Here is a 13,438-nt window from a genome sequence, read left to right as displayed (position 1 = left end):
CTCTCTCTCTCTCTCTCTCTCGCTCTTTATATCGCCTTGCCATACTTTCGAGGACAGGCAGGGACACCTCAACCCTCCAGCTTTCTTTCCGATTTCATTCCCCTCTTGCACCTGCTACCGAAATTGTTGTATTCCTCATTTTGCGTATGTCACTTTATTTCTTCATGTCTTACGTTGTGTTTCATCTTTTTCTTCCTCTCACTTTTGTAATCGTATATTATTGGACAGGGTTGGAAAGTAACTCGTTACTTGTAACGAAGTCACAGTTAGGGCGAGTTTCGCAAACGTCGGTTAACTGCTAACCGAAGGTTAATTGCGAGGGGGAAACCGCTGACCAAAATCTTGTACACCAATGCCCACTAATGCCCAGTGGGCATTACTTTATCTTATTATCTTCTTTTATCTTATTTATCTTGTTTTATCTTATTTTATCTTATTGTATCTTATTTTATCTTATTTTATCTTTATAATGCCTCAGCAAGACGTATTGCCCCAAAAATGCCCTAGTAATGCCCGGTAATGCCGCAAATCTGTACACCACAATGCCCTCAGCGGTTTCCCCCTCGGTTAATTGATTCTCTGTCTCTTCTTAGATAATAAGATAGAAAAAGATATGGAGTTGACTGAACTCTGGTTAGCAGTTAACCGACGTTTGTGAAACTGGCCCTTGCACTTACTTCTTTTCGGTAACTCTAACTTAACTTCGTTACTTTCTCTACATCAGTAACTGTAACCCAACTCGGTTACATTTTCTCGACAACTAGTAACTAATTTAATAGTTACATTAAGAGTTACTTTATGTGTATTGTAAACTTCCACAGATCGCATTAGGCCTTGCATTTGCGCATAAACGCCTTTATTGACGCTTTAGGGTAAGCGAACCTATTTCGGAACACTTTTTAAAAAACTTGCTGTATTTTTTACATAAAATCTTCTAAAACAAATCTGATATATGCTAGTTAAGAAGTCATCCTTTAACTATTAATTAGGCATAAATCAATATTTGAAGAAGACTTTGTTTTTAAATGGCTGCCAATCAATTCAAGTACTGAATTTGTTCCGAATTAGGTTCACCTGCACCTAATTCGGAACAGCTGTTTTCATATACAGCCACATTTTGCAACAACATAGTTTCATAATTCAATTAAGCAACGATTATCTTCCTTGAACCTTTAACTGTTGTTTAAGTCCAAAATATAAGAGAACGAGCAAGTAATATAAGAGAAATATGAAATTATTGTACTTACCGTACTTACCGTAACTCATCCCGCTCAGAAGCGCCCTGTCATGACAACCAATAACAAAAATATACTATTGTCAATTATTTTCTGTATCTACTGCTCATTTCTTCACATCACAAACTTTATTTATAATGCTCTTTATCACCAGCATTAAAATTTGACATTACGTGACAGCTAACAGGAGCAAAATTAAAGTGTTCCGAAATAGGTTCGCTTACCCTACAATTCAAATGCAGATTTGATATTTGTCCTTTCATCGCAAGGGAGTAACCGCAAAGTAACGATTCGTTACTTTTCGAGTAACTGTAACGCGTTACTTTTCAGAATTGATAACTTGTAACTGTAACTAATTACATTTTTCGCGAAAAAACTGTAACTATAACTAGATACTTTTATAAAGTAACTTTCCCAACCCTGTTATTAGATAATTAATAGATTCCGGTGATAGTCTAATCCGCGCGTTCGCTCATAGATCTCGCTTAAATATCCCGATATCTTTTAAGCGCGCGAATAAATCAGGAGCGGAAAGACCCTCGGAATTCTCGAACAAAACAATTTTGTCTCTCGTGTACAGATATTTGAAAAAAAAAGAGGTCGTGACACACAGTCGGACTCGTTCCAAGCGAGTGACAACAAACATAAAGAGTCGTGTCAAAGTCTTGTTAAAGATTCCGTTGCCCCTCGATCGAATCGCAAAGTGTCTATCGCTTGTACGAAACGTTCCTCGATAAATCGATCTACTAACAACCGAGGACACAATAACGTAATTGCGCGCATAAATAGTCTACGTGTCGTAACACATAATGGCTCATTATGTAATTATTTATATTGATGCTGAATCATTTGTTTCGCGCTGTCAGCTGATTACTAGATGATCTGCAACGAGCGTTCAAAGGAGGGAGATCAGGGTGCACTCAAGAGAGAGAGAGCATGTGTACTCTCTCGGGAGCATAAACCGCAATCAAAGAGAGAGAGAGCGAGAGAGAGAGAGAGAGAGAGAGAGAGAGAGAGAGAGAGAGAGAGAGAGAGAGAGAGAGAGGCCGTATTATCATTTGTCTTCGTGAACTCGCAATCTCTGCCTAAAGTTCATGGTTGACAACATGTCTCAGAGGGTTTGTCCGCTAGGACGACTCGCTATCACGCGTAACATTCTTACCTCTTCCCCCCTCGTTCTTCCCGGTGCCCCGCGGGTTTATCGAGACGTGCGACTTGTTTTTTTATTGCCCACCTAAAATCGTAATCGAGCTTTGTTACACAAGTGTATATTACAGTGTGTTGTTTTCTGTCATATACACGAACCTGCGCTCGCGCCTTCCATATCAGACGACATGTTTATATTATCGTACTTTTAACGTCGGCGAGAGAAGTGTGTTTGTCTCGTTAATCCTGTTCGTTAAACTCGAACGTAGGTCATCGATCCGCGACGCGGATATATTTCGTGGATCGTAATAATTTCGCGAGAGTTTAAAGGAAAGAAAAAAATCAATACGGCTGGGAGATAAATCCGGACGCATCGTTCAATAATTAATATAATATTGGATTCCTGTCGGGATAATTTTGTCCGTCCTATGACCCGTTTACCTAAAGGTTCTCTCTTTTACATTTTCAGAGTTGCATCTTATGTGGCGAATCTACCTCATTCCACGATTAAAGATGTCATGGTCCAGACGGAGAGGGGCAACACCGGCGATGCGATAAAACGTAAGGTCGATGATTTGAAAAGGGGACGGCACAGGGGGAAAGGTGGTCGCAATGTTGATGGTGAATGCAAGGGGAAGGCTGATGCGAAAAAGCGACACCGCGGCAGGCACTGCAGATGCCGGCGTCGGCGTCTGGAGTGTCGCCGAGCTGGCAAGGTGCTTTCACGAAACGTCATGTCGTCATTGCTTGCCTGTTAGCACCTAACGCTTTTGTGAATGCTTTCGCAGGCCATGCGATCTGATTGTGCGATGCCTTTCCGCTAATCAGTGTTGTGCATAGATGATTTTAAAATTAGCTAGATAAAGATAACACAAAAATATATAAATTTATTTTAGATAAGATAAAGATGACTTCGTTTTGAATATATCTAGATAAAAGATAAAATTATATGATGATTCATCTAGATAATTTTCAGATAATATTTTTAAGACTTCATGTAAACAGTAGAAAAAGTTATTAAAAAATTATAGAAAAATTTAAATTATAAAGGGGGATATAGAATATATTCAGGTTAAGTTATATGACACACACACAAATGCATGGTCTACAACGCCATCCATATTTAAATAGTGTAACTGTTAAGTATTTTTATGTGGCCCTAAACCAAATTATCTGTACGTTATCTTAGATAATTTAGTAAAAATAACACTTTCTTTCATCTAAGATGCAGATATAGATAATACTTATTTTTATTATCTATATAAAGATAAAATAACGCTAAAATTTTATCTAGATAATCATCTATATAATTTTATTTAGATAACAGCAAACACTGCCGCTAATTCACGAATCTAACGCGCTGCTTCTAACATCCGCAATGCAATGGGTGTCTGTCGTATCCGGTACGGTGCATCAACTCGGGGCTCGGGTAATAATTGGGCAAAAATTAACCGATTATTTAGACACAGACGCTTTTTGACAATACGACCGGAACCAAACTAATGCACCGCGCTGTACAATAATTAACAATAATTACAATGATTAGGGACGGTACTTCATAGGCAGATCTTATATTTTGGATCGTCTTAGGTCGGGTTTCTCATTTTCTGGTTAACTGTTAACCAGAGGTTAGTCGACTCCCCGTCTCTTTCCACATTATTATCTAAGAAGAGACAACTAATCTCTGGTTAACGTTTAGCCAGAAAATGAAAGACCGAGCCGTGAGATCTTTAGATAAATTCAAGATGATCTTGAACATTCAAGGTCTGTTTACAAATACCGGCCTATGCTATCGGCGCGCGGGTTGCTTAGTTGAATGTACACGCAAACAAATATTATTAGACACTAAAAGATCCAGCCTGACCGCGTAAGACGTTTCTAATATTATTCGAAAATTATCCAGTTCACCAAGCTTGAACTTTGCTACAACTTTGGAATGCTTATCTAAAAGTTTTTTGCTTGTTTTTCTTTTTATTATTAAGTCGAAGGACGGCTCGAGGAAAAGATTTGAAGGAAAGCTCCACTTCAAATCGATATATCTTCATCCTTATCTGTTCCGAATTGCTGTTATTTAAGAGTTGTATGCATATATCTGAAGCCTCCTCGAAGTTGTAAACACATTTGATACGATTGTATCCTCGTTTACGGCGCCGCGCATTGCACTTACTACTGTTTCTTACACTTGAGTCATGAAGCTAACTTATGCTTCGCATCTAAAAATAATTACAGATAGATGCTATCGTGTGTATGCTCCACTTTTTTTTCCTCATTCTGCATGACGTTCTGCTGTTTGTCGCCACGGCTGAACTTGCGGTGCAGCCATCGACCGCCTTTGCATGCGCTGTCTTGTAAACGAGATAATTTTCAAACGATTAGTGAAATTTCAAACGATCGTAACGCACGGACGTATTATATCGTTGCAGGTTACACAGAATACTCGCAGCAACATTAAGCCTCTAGACAACAAATTCGTAACATCAGCAACGACCGACGAGCCTACGACGTTTCCCTCCGTTTCGTAATAGCGAAGCTGCGGTGCTACGAACAATGCAACCGATTGTCGATCGTCCACGAGAAATTAGAAGAACTTTCCGAAAAGAGCGACCTACTCCCCGAAGCGAAAGTTATTCGCTTCTCCAATGATGATCTTCAATGCGTCTCTTTATCGAGCACATGATTGAAATAACTTATGGAATTTGCACGCGGATGATCGCTCGTGGAGGGGAAAACCAGAGAATTCGGGGCGGATATATCGGGGCAGCTAAATCGATCCGGAATGATTCGCGTGGAAGAGATATTATTTATAGCAAGTTCAGCCTCATCGCGCATTAGTGTTAACAGATCGTACGGAAGCTGCGATGACGTGGCGAACAGTGTCATCCATCAATCTTGGACCAACTCACGATCGAGGGAGCACGGAGGATCGATTGCTCGGCGGCGATATTGACGGAAACGGCGTGCATCTATAACAACGCTTTCCTTTGATATACCAAGAAGTTTAAAAAAATAAGTGAATTTCGATGATGACTCATAGAGGAACTATCTCGAATATTGACTGCAATTGTGATGAACTTGAATGCAATCCGGGTCGCGCGATCTCGCAAAAAAGAAAGAAAGAAAAACTCGAGCGATTCGATGCGTTTTCAGGTGCGAGGAGTAGCTCAATTCGGATATTTGTCGGTGATCTTAGTTTTATTAACAATGATCTCACTAGAATAAAAAATTCTGTTGTAAGTTTAAGATTTAACTTAGAGTTTATCATTGTGACCCATCAACGAACGCGTACTCTACTAGTCCGCTGAAGAACGAACGAGATTTAAGTGCGGAATTGTAGTTTTTAATATAAGAAAAAAGACATAGATTCTCGGAGAGAACGTAGTTGTAGACGGAAGTTTTATCACGCCATGCATATTGAATAGCGCACGTTCTTTCTATCGCCATTTGAAATTTTTAATTGACGTCTGCGTTAATAATAGCGACCAATAAATACATTTATACGTACCGACTGGTGCTTCATTTATTCCATCGAACAATTTCGTACAAAAGCAGTAAAGTAACGCGGAAGTAAGATAATAAACGTGATACTGTCTTTATAATTTTTGGTATTCTAATTTGATGATCTCGATTTTTAATTCTGAGACACGTTGTCTGTCCGGCCAGTATCTCAAACAGAAAATCTATTCTATACATTTCCCACGGAAACAGCCATTTCCCGGTTGCATCGCGTACTTCGGCCTGACTCTGTATAGTAATAAAATATTGTGTAATATGATTAAATACGATTTTTGGTATCCTCATATACGTCGAATAGTACGTCGGAAAGTGCATTGTTCGCTTTATATTGTTATCTGGCTACTTATTGTTGTCCAAGTATTAATAGTATGGTATTTATTATTTTTTACAAACATTTCCATAGATCTCGATAGCGCCTGTCACCAGTGACCACTAGGACGCCGTTCACGGATGAGCGTATTGGTGGTCAACGCGTTAAGACGTCTAACTTTCTAGACAAGGTATGGACATCGTTTCCTTGAGACACCGGTCGACATTTAGACAGCATTTCGCCGCTGTTTCTAAGAAAATCTTCCAAGCTTCATCTTTCGAAGCTCTCGGGAACCTTTCATAGATTATATCATTGTACAATTCGTCCAGTTCTTCGTCGCTCAGATCGAGATCGTCGTTAAAGGCCTGTCGAATATTATGCCAGTCTGATTTTTTTTTGCACATTGCCTTTACATCCAGTTTTACCATTAATCCCGTTCGATTAGGTCTGCTATTTTTCTTTCTCGGGCTAATCGATCGTTTGACCAACATACTCCTGTGTTAGCATTAATTGTTAGTTACATGATATTGTTAAAATTGTTCGGCCAATTAGAGCACGTTTCGATACAATCCGTCTATCCTGTTTTGTTGCGAGTCAGTCGAGGAAAGGAAAGTCGAGGTACTGTATCGTCGGAGGAATTTGCATACAGATGTATATAGAGTTCTAGGTATACACAAATGTTAATCACACAGGTAGCGCAGAACGGTGCGTTAGAACATCTGTACCAGTTCACCGCTCATCGCTGTGTTATTCAATACTCATTATCGCTGTCACACTGCTGTTCTCTTGTACAATTTACAGCGGGATGAGTCACAGGATTCTGAAGGGATTTAGTCCATAGTTGTGCAACGGCATGGCGGATCGCAGTATCGACGTTGAGGGGGATCCGAGTAGTTTCCCAAATGACAGAATGGATCCCAGGGGTAATTGGCTTACCGGCGCGAGGCCCCTGTTGAACGGATAAGGCCTCCTGAGATAATACCCTGGCAAGCCGAGAGTAGACTCCATTAAGCTCGGACTAGAGTCCTGATATCTTGTCCTGGACGTGGCGTATGCTTGGGCTTTAGCGGCGCCGTTTATAGCTTGCGCGACAATCGGCAGTGCGATAACGCCGATTTGTCCGGGTGACAGCTGCCTCTTCCGTGGAACGCCGTGAGACGCCGTATCTTGCGTCTTCGAGTAATCTGAAGAACAGTGGGATTATCAATCGGGCGCTCGCAGAACCGGAACGCGATCGAGACGCCGACGCCTGGTCTCGAGGAAAGTGCCTCTCGACGAGATTTACTATCGCGCACGGAGAGAGCATCAAGTCGGGTCGCGACTTCCCTCATTTGACACCGTGTTATCTCTCCGGCGTATGTCTCATTAAACGACTTATGCTCTTTTCTACCAATGCAGATTAATCTTTAATCTCGATTTAAATTACTTTTTATCTTCTTCTCATTTTTAACACTAGAAAGAAATGTAAAGTTAAACCAAGATTAAAGTTAATCTACTTCGGTAGAAACGGGCATTAATCGTGAATTCCCGATAATAATATAATTCCAATAATTAACTACCCAGATAGGAAGAATTCTTTCAGAATTTCCGAATTACGAAACGAACTCTTTCTCCTCAAAAAGAATTCGCTTCTCTGTCACCAATTCTGAGTTTTTTTTCAGATACAAAAAGAAATTATTTTTATATTCAATAATAGTAAGCTACCGAAAAAGAATTCTTTTGGATTTATTATGAAGTAATATTTTTAAGCGTCGGAAGTTTGTATTTAAAAATGGAATTATACTAAATATGTCACATCGCCTAATTCTGTACAATTATAATTTAGGATACGCAAGTTTACATTTACATTGTCGCTTGAAAAGGACCACAACCCGCATGGTCGAAACGTAGCGAGTTGTAATAATAAATTCAGGCCAGTCGAATCGAAAATTGTCCACTTTGTTAAAAATGGACATGTCTTAAGATCTTATTCGCTCACCGGGCCCTTCCAGCCTCTTCGTCTCGTCCTTCTCATCGTACTTCTGCAGATCGAACCTTTCGAGGCCTCTCTTGGCTCTCTCGGCACCGAGTCTACACTTCTTCACGTGCACGTCCATCACGACCGCCTTGCACTGCTTACTGGCCCGCGAGATCTCGCATGTTATCGCCAGTATCGCCAAAATCAACGTGATCCCATGCAAGCCAAGCCGATGGAGACGCATCTTCTTCTACAATCGTCTCGTTCGACATAAGATCCAAGTTACGGCCCGTCGCGCTTTTAATAACGTTCTTATCCAATTGTACGTGTCAGAGACATATCCATGTAATCGCGTTTGATGCAATTTCGTCCGTCTACGGCACGTGCATCGTGGCGCGTTTAACCTTCTCTTTTTGTAATCTACATGGGTATTTTAATGTCAAATTTGGAAATATACATGAAGATTTGAAGTTGTACCGCATTATTTTATACCAGTACCTATACTTGACATTTTCGGAAGAAAGGCTGACTTGATCGTAGGATTTCTCATCGAAACAAAGATTATGTGTTAATGTGTTAACGAAGACTACATTATAGTGTGAATATACAATTAATTATTATCGAATGACATTACCCACGACGACAGGAATCGCTTTCGCGAGACATCCGCAATGAAAGTTGTATGGAAAAGTGAGGAGAACGGAGAAGAGATGCGTCGGGATGTGCATACAAAATTCTTTCATAGCGAATTATATATTTTTTAAATGCATACGAAATTTGAGGACCTCTTTGAGGATTGAGTGAAATATGTGCACGGCGCATCGTAGATTACTTATCAATTGTTACGGACTTACCATAAGTCTTTCTGCGGCTCTATCATTAGTATGGCCATGCAATAATCTCGTCCGTGCAATAAACGGTCTTACTTCATTGTTGCGTGGGCGCAAATTGACACGAGCGTACGACGGAACGCCTTGCATGACGTTGAAATTGCATATTCTTATGCGTTGAAAATTGCGAGATTCGCTGAATAGCACGTGCTTGCAAAGGCACGCAATCATTTCCACGTGTTCTAAACATTTGATGATGAAAGACAGCAGGAATGCCCGCTTTCGCACAATTTTGCCACTTTTGCAATCGCGCTATTTCATTACAAATCGCATTTTCAATCATTTGTGTTTATTTGAAGTATTTTATTCGAAGAAAGTTTTGATATCGATGGCTTCAAAATGTCACGATCTTGAATCACTTTCGCCCAAGTAGCTTGCAATTGCGACGTGATACGAAGATGTGGACTTCTGATTCAGTTTCAACACGTCGAAAAACATACCCAGCAAACACAAAACATTAGGGGCCTGAGCAGAATGGCTGTCTTGTATTCTTAGGTCACAAGACAGTTATCGTGCGTTACTTTAAGGCAAAGATTTAAAACGTAAAACATTGTCTTAAGAGTACAATACAGCCATTCTGCTCAGTCCCTAAACGTCCCTAAATCGCAGCAATGTTGCAATATTGCTGCAATGTTGCTGCAATGTTCTGTGTTTGTTGAATAAGTTTTCCCTACGGAATAGAACCTTTTTTCGCGGTTCTGTATAATAAAGAAATCAGGTGTTCGAACGGTAACATGTTGCAAAATACACAGCGACATGCTCTGATAATTCACTGATTAATTGACTTTCAGAGAGTGATGTAATTTGATAACATTAATCTTGGTGCGTTAATGATATCTGAGAAAAAAAAACTAACGACACGTGCGACGAAAGAATAACACGATAAACAAGGTCTCTTCAGCCAGATTTTTATCCAACTTTGAGTAAAATCGATATGACGTGCGTTTAGAGACTTTAATAAATATGCGCAGTACAGCGAATTTCTTCTCTCTAAAAATCAATCAATGAATTATCACTGAAAACAGTGAATAGTCACTGATTTACGGTAATAAGTATACTACTGCGACTTTCAGTGGTATCAAAAAACACGGTAGTGTCTCGCGCCAACACGGAAAAAACAATGTAGCCGCTGTAGCTAAAACTTAGCAAAATAGGGACAGCTAATATTTTAGTTGTGATAGCTCAATATTTTGCTACTGTGCCTATTGTATTAGGTGCGACAGCAATCGGTTTGCTGTAGCAAAATATTGAGCTATCACAACTAAAAATATTAGCTGTCCCTATTTTGCTAAGTTTTAGCTACAGCAGCTACATTGTTCTTTCCGTGAAGTATAAAGGTATGCGAAAACTTCGCGCGCGAACACTGACCGTGTATCTTTACGTAGGGTTGGGAAGTAAGTTCGTTACTTGTAACGAAGTTACAGTTACAGTTACTTTTTTTTGGTAACTCTAACTTAACTTCGTTACTGTCTCCCCATCTGTAACTTAACTCAGTTACATTAGTTACTTTATAGTATATATTTTAAACCTCTACAGATTGCATCAGGCCTTGCATTTGCGCGTAAACGCCTTTATCGACGCTCCACAATTCAAACGCAGATTTGATATTTTTATTTTCTTTGCAAGAAAGTAACTGCAAGGGTAACGATTCGTTACTTTTTGAGTAACTGTAACTGTAACGCATTACTTTTCATAACTGGTAACTTGTTACCGTAACTATTTTACATTTTTAGCAAAACAAAACTGTAACTGTACCGAGATACTTTTATAAAGTAACTTTCCCAACCCTGCAAATCAGCGATTATATATTCACAGTTTTCTCAGTGATAATCCACTGATAGACTTTCAAAGAGTTGACATATAAAATTTCATGTTGAGCAATTAAATTTATGTAAATTTATTCTTCTCTTTTTGTAATACACATGTTTTAATATGAAAGTTGGCAATATATAAAATTTGAAGTATTATTTTATATAAATATACTCGATGTTTTCGGAAGGGAACTGATTTGATCGAAGAATTTCTCATTAAAGTAAAGATTATTATGTATTAATGAAGACTATATTATATGTGACTCTCTAATATACAATCTACATACATATATAATTAATAAGTATAATCTAATATAAATTTATAATTAAATATAATGTAATTTAATGTATCACTGTTAAATATAACGTATTTACAACACGGTATTATTAAAGGCTACTGTCGGCCGGTAAATTTTTATGATTATACATATTGTCAATGAAAGTTTGTAGGAGCTCGCAAGTAATTGAAGAGTATTAATATTATCTACGGTCGATATAAAGTTTTTAACATACAGCAAATATAAATATCTGAAGAATTAGCTTTTATAACGCAGTAAATTCATGACCTTTTATTATTATACAGGTGCTTTATAAATAAACTTACGAGGCACACTTGTGTAATAATAAAAGTTTATAAGGCACTTTATATTTGCGACGCAATATATGGCTGAAAAATTGCATGTTTTTTTAAGTATCACTCTCGTGGATAATTACGAGTAATAAAGTTAAAAATGCGGTTTTAAACAAAAATCGGATGACACTGACAATGAGTCGTAGGTATCTGCAAAAAGAATTCTTTTAAATTATTACGAACACCTTCGTAATAATTAATATGGTGGGCGGTATTGAGTGCATTCCAATCTAGATACTACAAACTTGGTAACAAAAACATTCACGTTGAAACTGGTTAAAAATAGTGAAGTATATCACTAATTACATATTCCTAGTAAATATTTATACGTTAAAAAGACGTTTGAACTTACAACAATATCTTATATTTTATTTTAAGTTTGTATTTAAGTATTTATTTTATATTTAAGTGATGCCTAGTGTTCAGCACTTTACTTACATACTATATTCATTCTTATTATATTGAAGTTATAATTTTATCTATCTTCTTATCGAGTTGTGTCCCTCTGTCCATGCCTACCCGAATCCCTACCTATGTGTATTCAGATGTACAGTCCTATCCATTTTCCTAACTACCTTTATTTCAACTTAATAAACCTAAAAGTCTTTTATTAAAACCGCGACGCGATTTATAAGAGGTTCGATTTGAGATTATAATACGCGCGCGATTGGGATTTAGGGGTCTTTTCAATCTCGCACATATGCGAGGATGTATAAAACAGAGTAACCCACCCGAATTTTGACAATAGAAAGAAATCAAATTATTTTGCACATCGTCTTACATACTCTATCAGAGTGGCCAATATTGACCACTTACTCCGTCATATTCAGTCTTCCCTCGTCGGGCCAGATTGGACATACCTTTCGTTGCTCCTGGCCATACAGTCTGGTCATTTCGACCAGAGATCAGGAAGGAAGAAAACTCCTTCCGTAGTCGGTTTGTTATCGTCACCGACAGATATTACGTACGATTTGAGTTATATGCGAGCGTCGATCGTAACGAAAAATACACGAGTACGAGAAGTTAATTTAAAAAAAGTTTAATTCGAAAATTTGCTGCATAAAACTAATAAAATATATTTCTATTTCCGTTATTTACTCGAGAGTAGTGACCGTCTCTTCGTGATTCGATCTTTGAATTAAAAATTCAAGTATAGATACAGAAAACATTTTACTTCGCGTTATATTAATTTTAATTATATTCCGCGATAAATTAACATTTCTAATATAGGTTAAATTAAAGTACTAATATCTTGGAAATGTTTTTAAAAACCAATCGCGAAACTCAATCGCGAAAACCGATCGCGGATGTATAAAGATGCGTATGAATATGCATGTTCATGCGAGACGCATCTTGAAGGTTTATCGCGAGATACATATATACTATAGAATAAATGACGTGAGATCCAGAATTGAAAAACCTTCCTGCACGATAGATATTGATATTGTAATTGGATATTATAGGTAATCAATAACCGCTAATAATGTATAATAATTTGAATTGTTTCAGTGTTCTCGACAAACTATTTAGCATCTCACGTCATATTCTTTTACATTACATATTGATATGTTGATAAAAAATGGATAGGTCACAAGTGTGTGAATATTTATTGAGAAAAACTTTTTGATCGATTAGATATATCAAATAGAAAATGAAATTATGTTGTAATCTGTCCATTTTCAGGTAACGAATCTACAGAATGTTCAATCTACTATATGTATGATCTACGTTCTACGTTCTACGATCTACGAGATGAAGATTCGTTACCATAGTAAAATAAAACTTGAGACTCACCGACACTCGATGCGCAGCAGCGGAGTGAGCTCTGTTGATTCTGTAACATAAAATAGAGAATTCATATTAAAGCCGTGTTCAATGAAACTTATATTGCAATATATAAATAATTCTTATGCCTATCAAACTTTTGGTAAATGTATCGATGAAG

General features: G+C 37.9%; 2 protein-coding genes across 3 annotated transcripts in view; one reads left to right on the top strand and one right to left on the bottom strand.

The window, feature by feature from the left end:
- Positions 1-5,882, top strand: part of LOC105562165 (bombyxin B-5-like) — a 7,276-nt gene extending 1,394 nt beyond the window's left edge. Inside the window, exons 2-3 of the mRNA XM_012012764.1 lie at positions 2,851-2,942; positions 4,805-5,882. Of these exons, the coding sequence (XP_011868154.1) occupies positions 2,851-2,942; positions 4,805-4,833 (121 nt within the window). The 3' untranslated portion in view covers positions 4,834-5,882. The remainder of the gene's footprint in view (positions 1-2,850; positions 2,943-4,804) is intronic.
- Positions 5,844-8,483, bottom strand: LOC105562166. 2 transcript variants are annotated; one of them, XR_001008954.1, is made up of 4 exons: positions 8,183-8,483; positions 7,141-7,388; positions 6,288-6,569; positions 5,844-6,122 (listed from the first exon to the last, which is right to left on the bottom strand). XR_001008954.1 is itself a non-coding variant. In XM_012012765.1 (3 exons), the coding sequence occupies exons 1-3, from the start codon at positions 8,403-8,405 to the stop codon at positions 6,378-6,380; spliced, it is 663 nt and encodes a 220-aa protein (XP_011868155.1). In that variant the 5' UTR covers positions 8,406-8,483; the 3' UTR covers positions 5,844-6,377. The 2 variants fall into 2 exon arrangements, 1 of the variants encoding a protein (XP_011868155.1); XM_012012765.1 differs by having other exon boundaries at positions 5,844-6,569.
- Between the last annotated feature and the right edge of the window lie 4,955 nt (positions 8,484-13,438).

The sequence above is a fragment of the Vollenhovia emeryi genome, unplaced genomic scaffold, assembly GCF_000949405.1.
Source record: "Vollenhovia emeryi isolate VEMERY1.0 unplaced genomic scaffold, V.emery_V1.0 DF939193.1, whole genome shotgun sequence".
In the NCBI taxonomy this organism is placed as follows: Eukaryota; Metazoa; Arthropoda; class Insecta; order Hymenoptera; family Formicidae; genus Vollenhovia; species Vollenhovia emeryi.
Note: the sequence above shows the minus strand (reverse complement) of the source record. Positions and strands in the feature narration are given on the sequence as shown.

Coding starts and splice junctions, on each gene's coding strand:
- LOC105562166 (XM_012012765.1), bottom strand. CDS start 8,405: ATGCGTCTCCATCGGCTTGGCTTGCATGGGATCACGTTGATTTTGGCG. Junction 7,389..8,182: donor GAAGAGGCTGGAAGGGCCCG/GTGAGCGAATAA, acceptor ACTGTTCTTCAG/ATTACTCGAAGACGCAAGAT. Junction 6,570..7,140: donor TCAACAGGGGCCTCGCGCCG/GTAAGCCAATTA, acceptor AATATTCGACAG/GCCTTTAACGACGATCTCGA.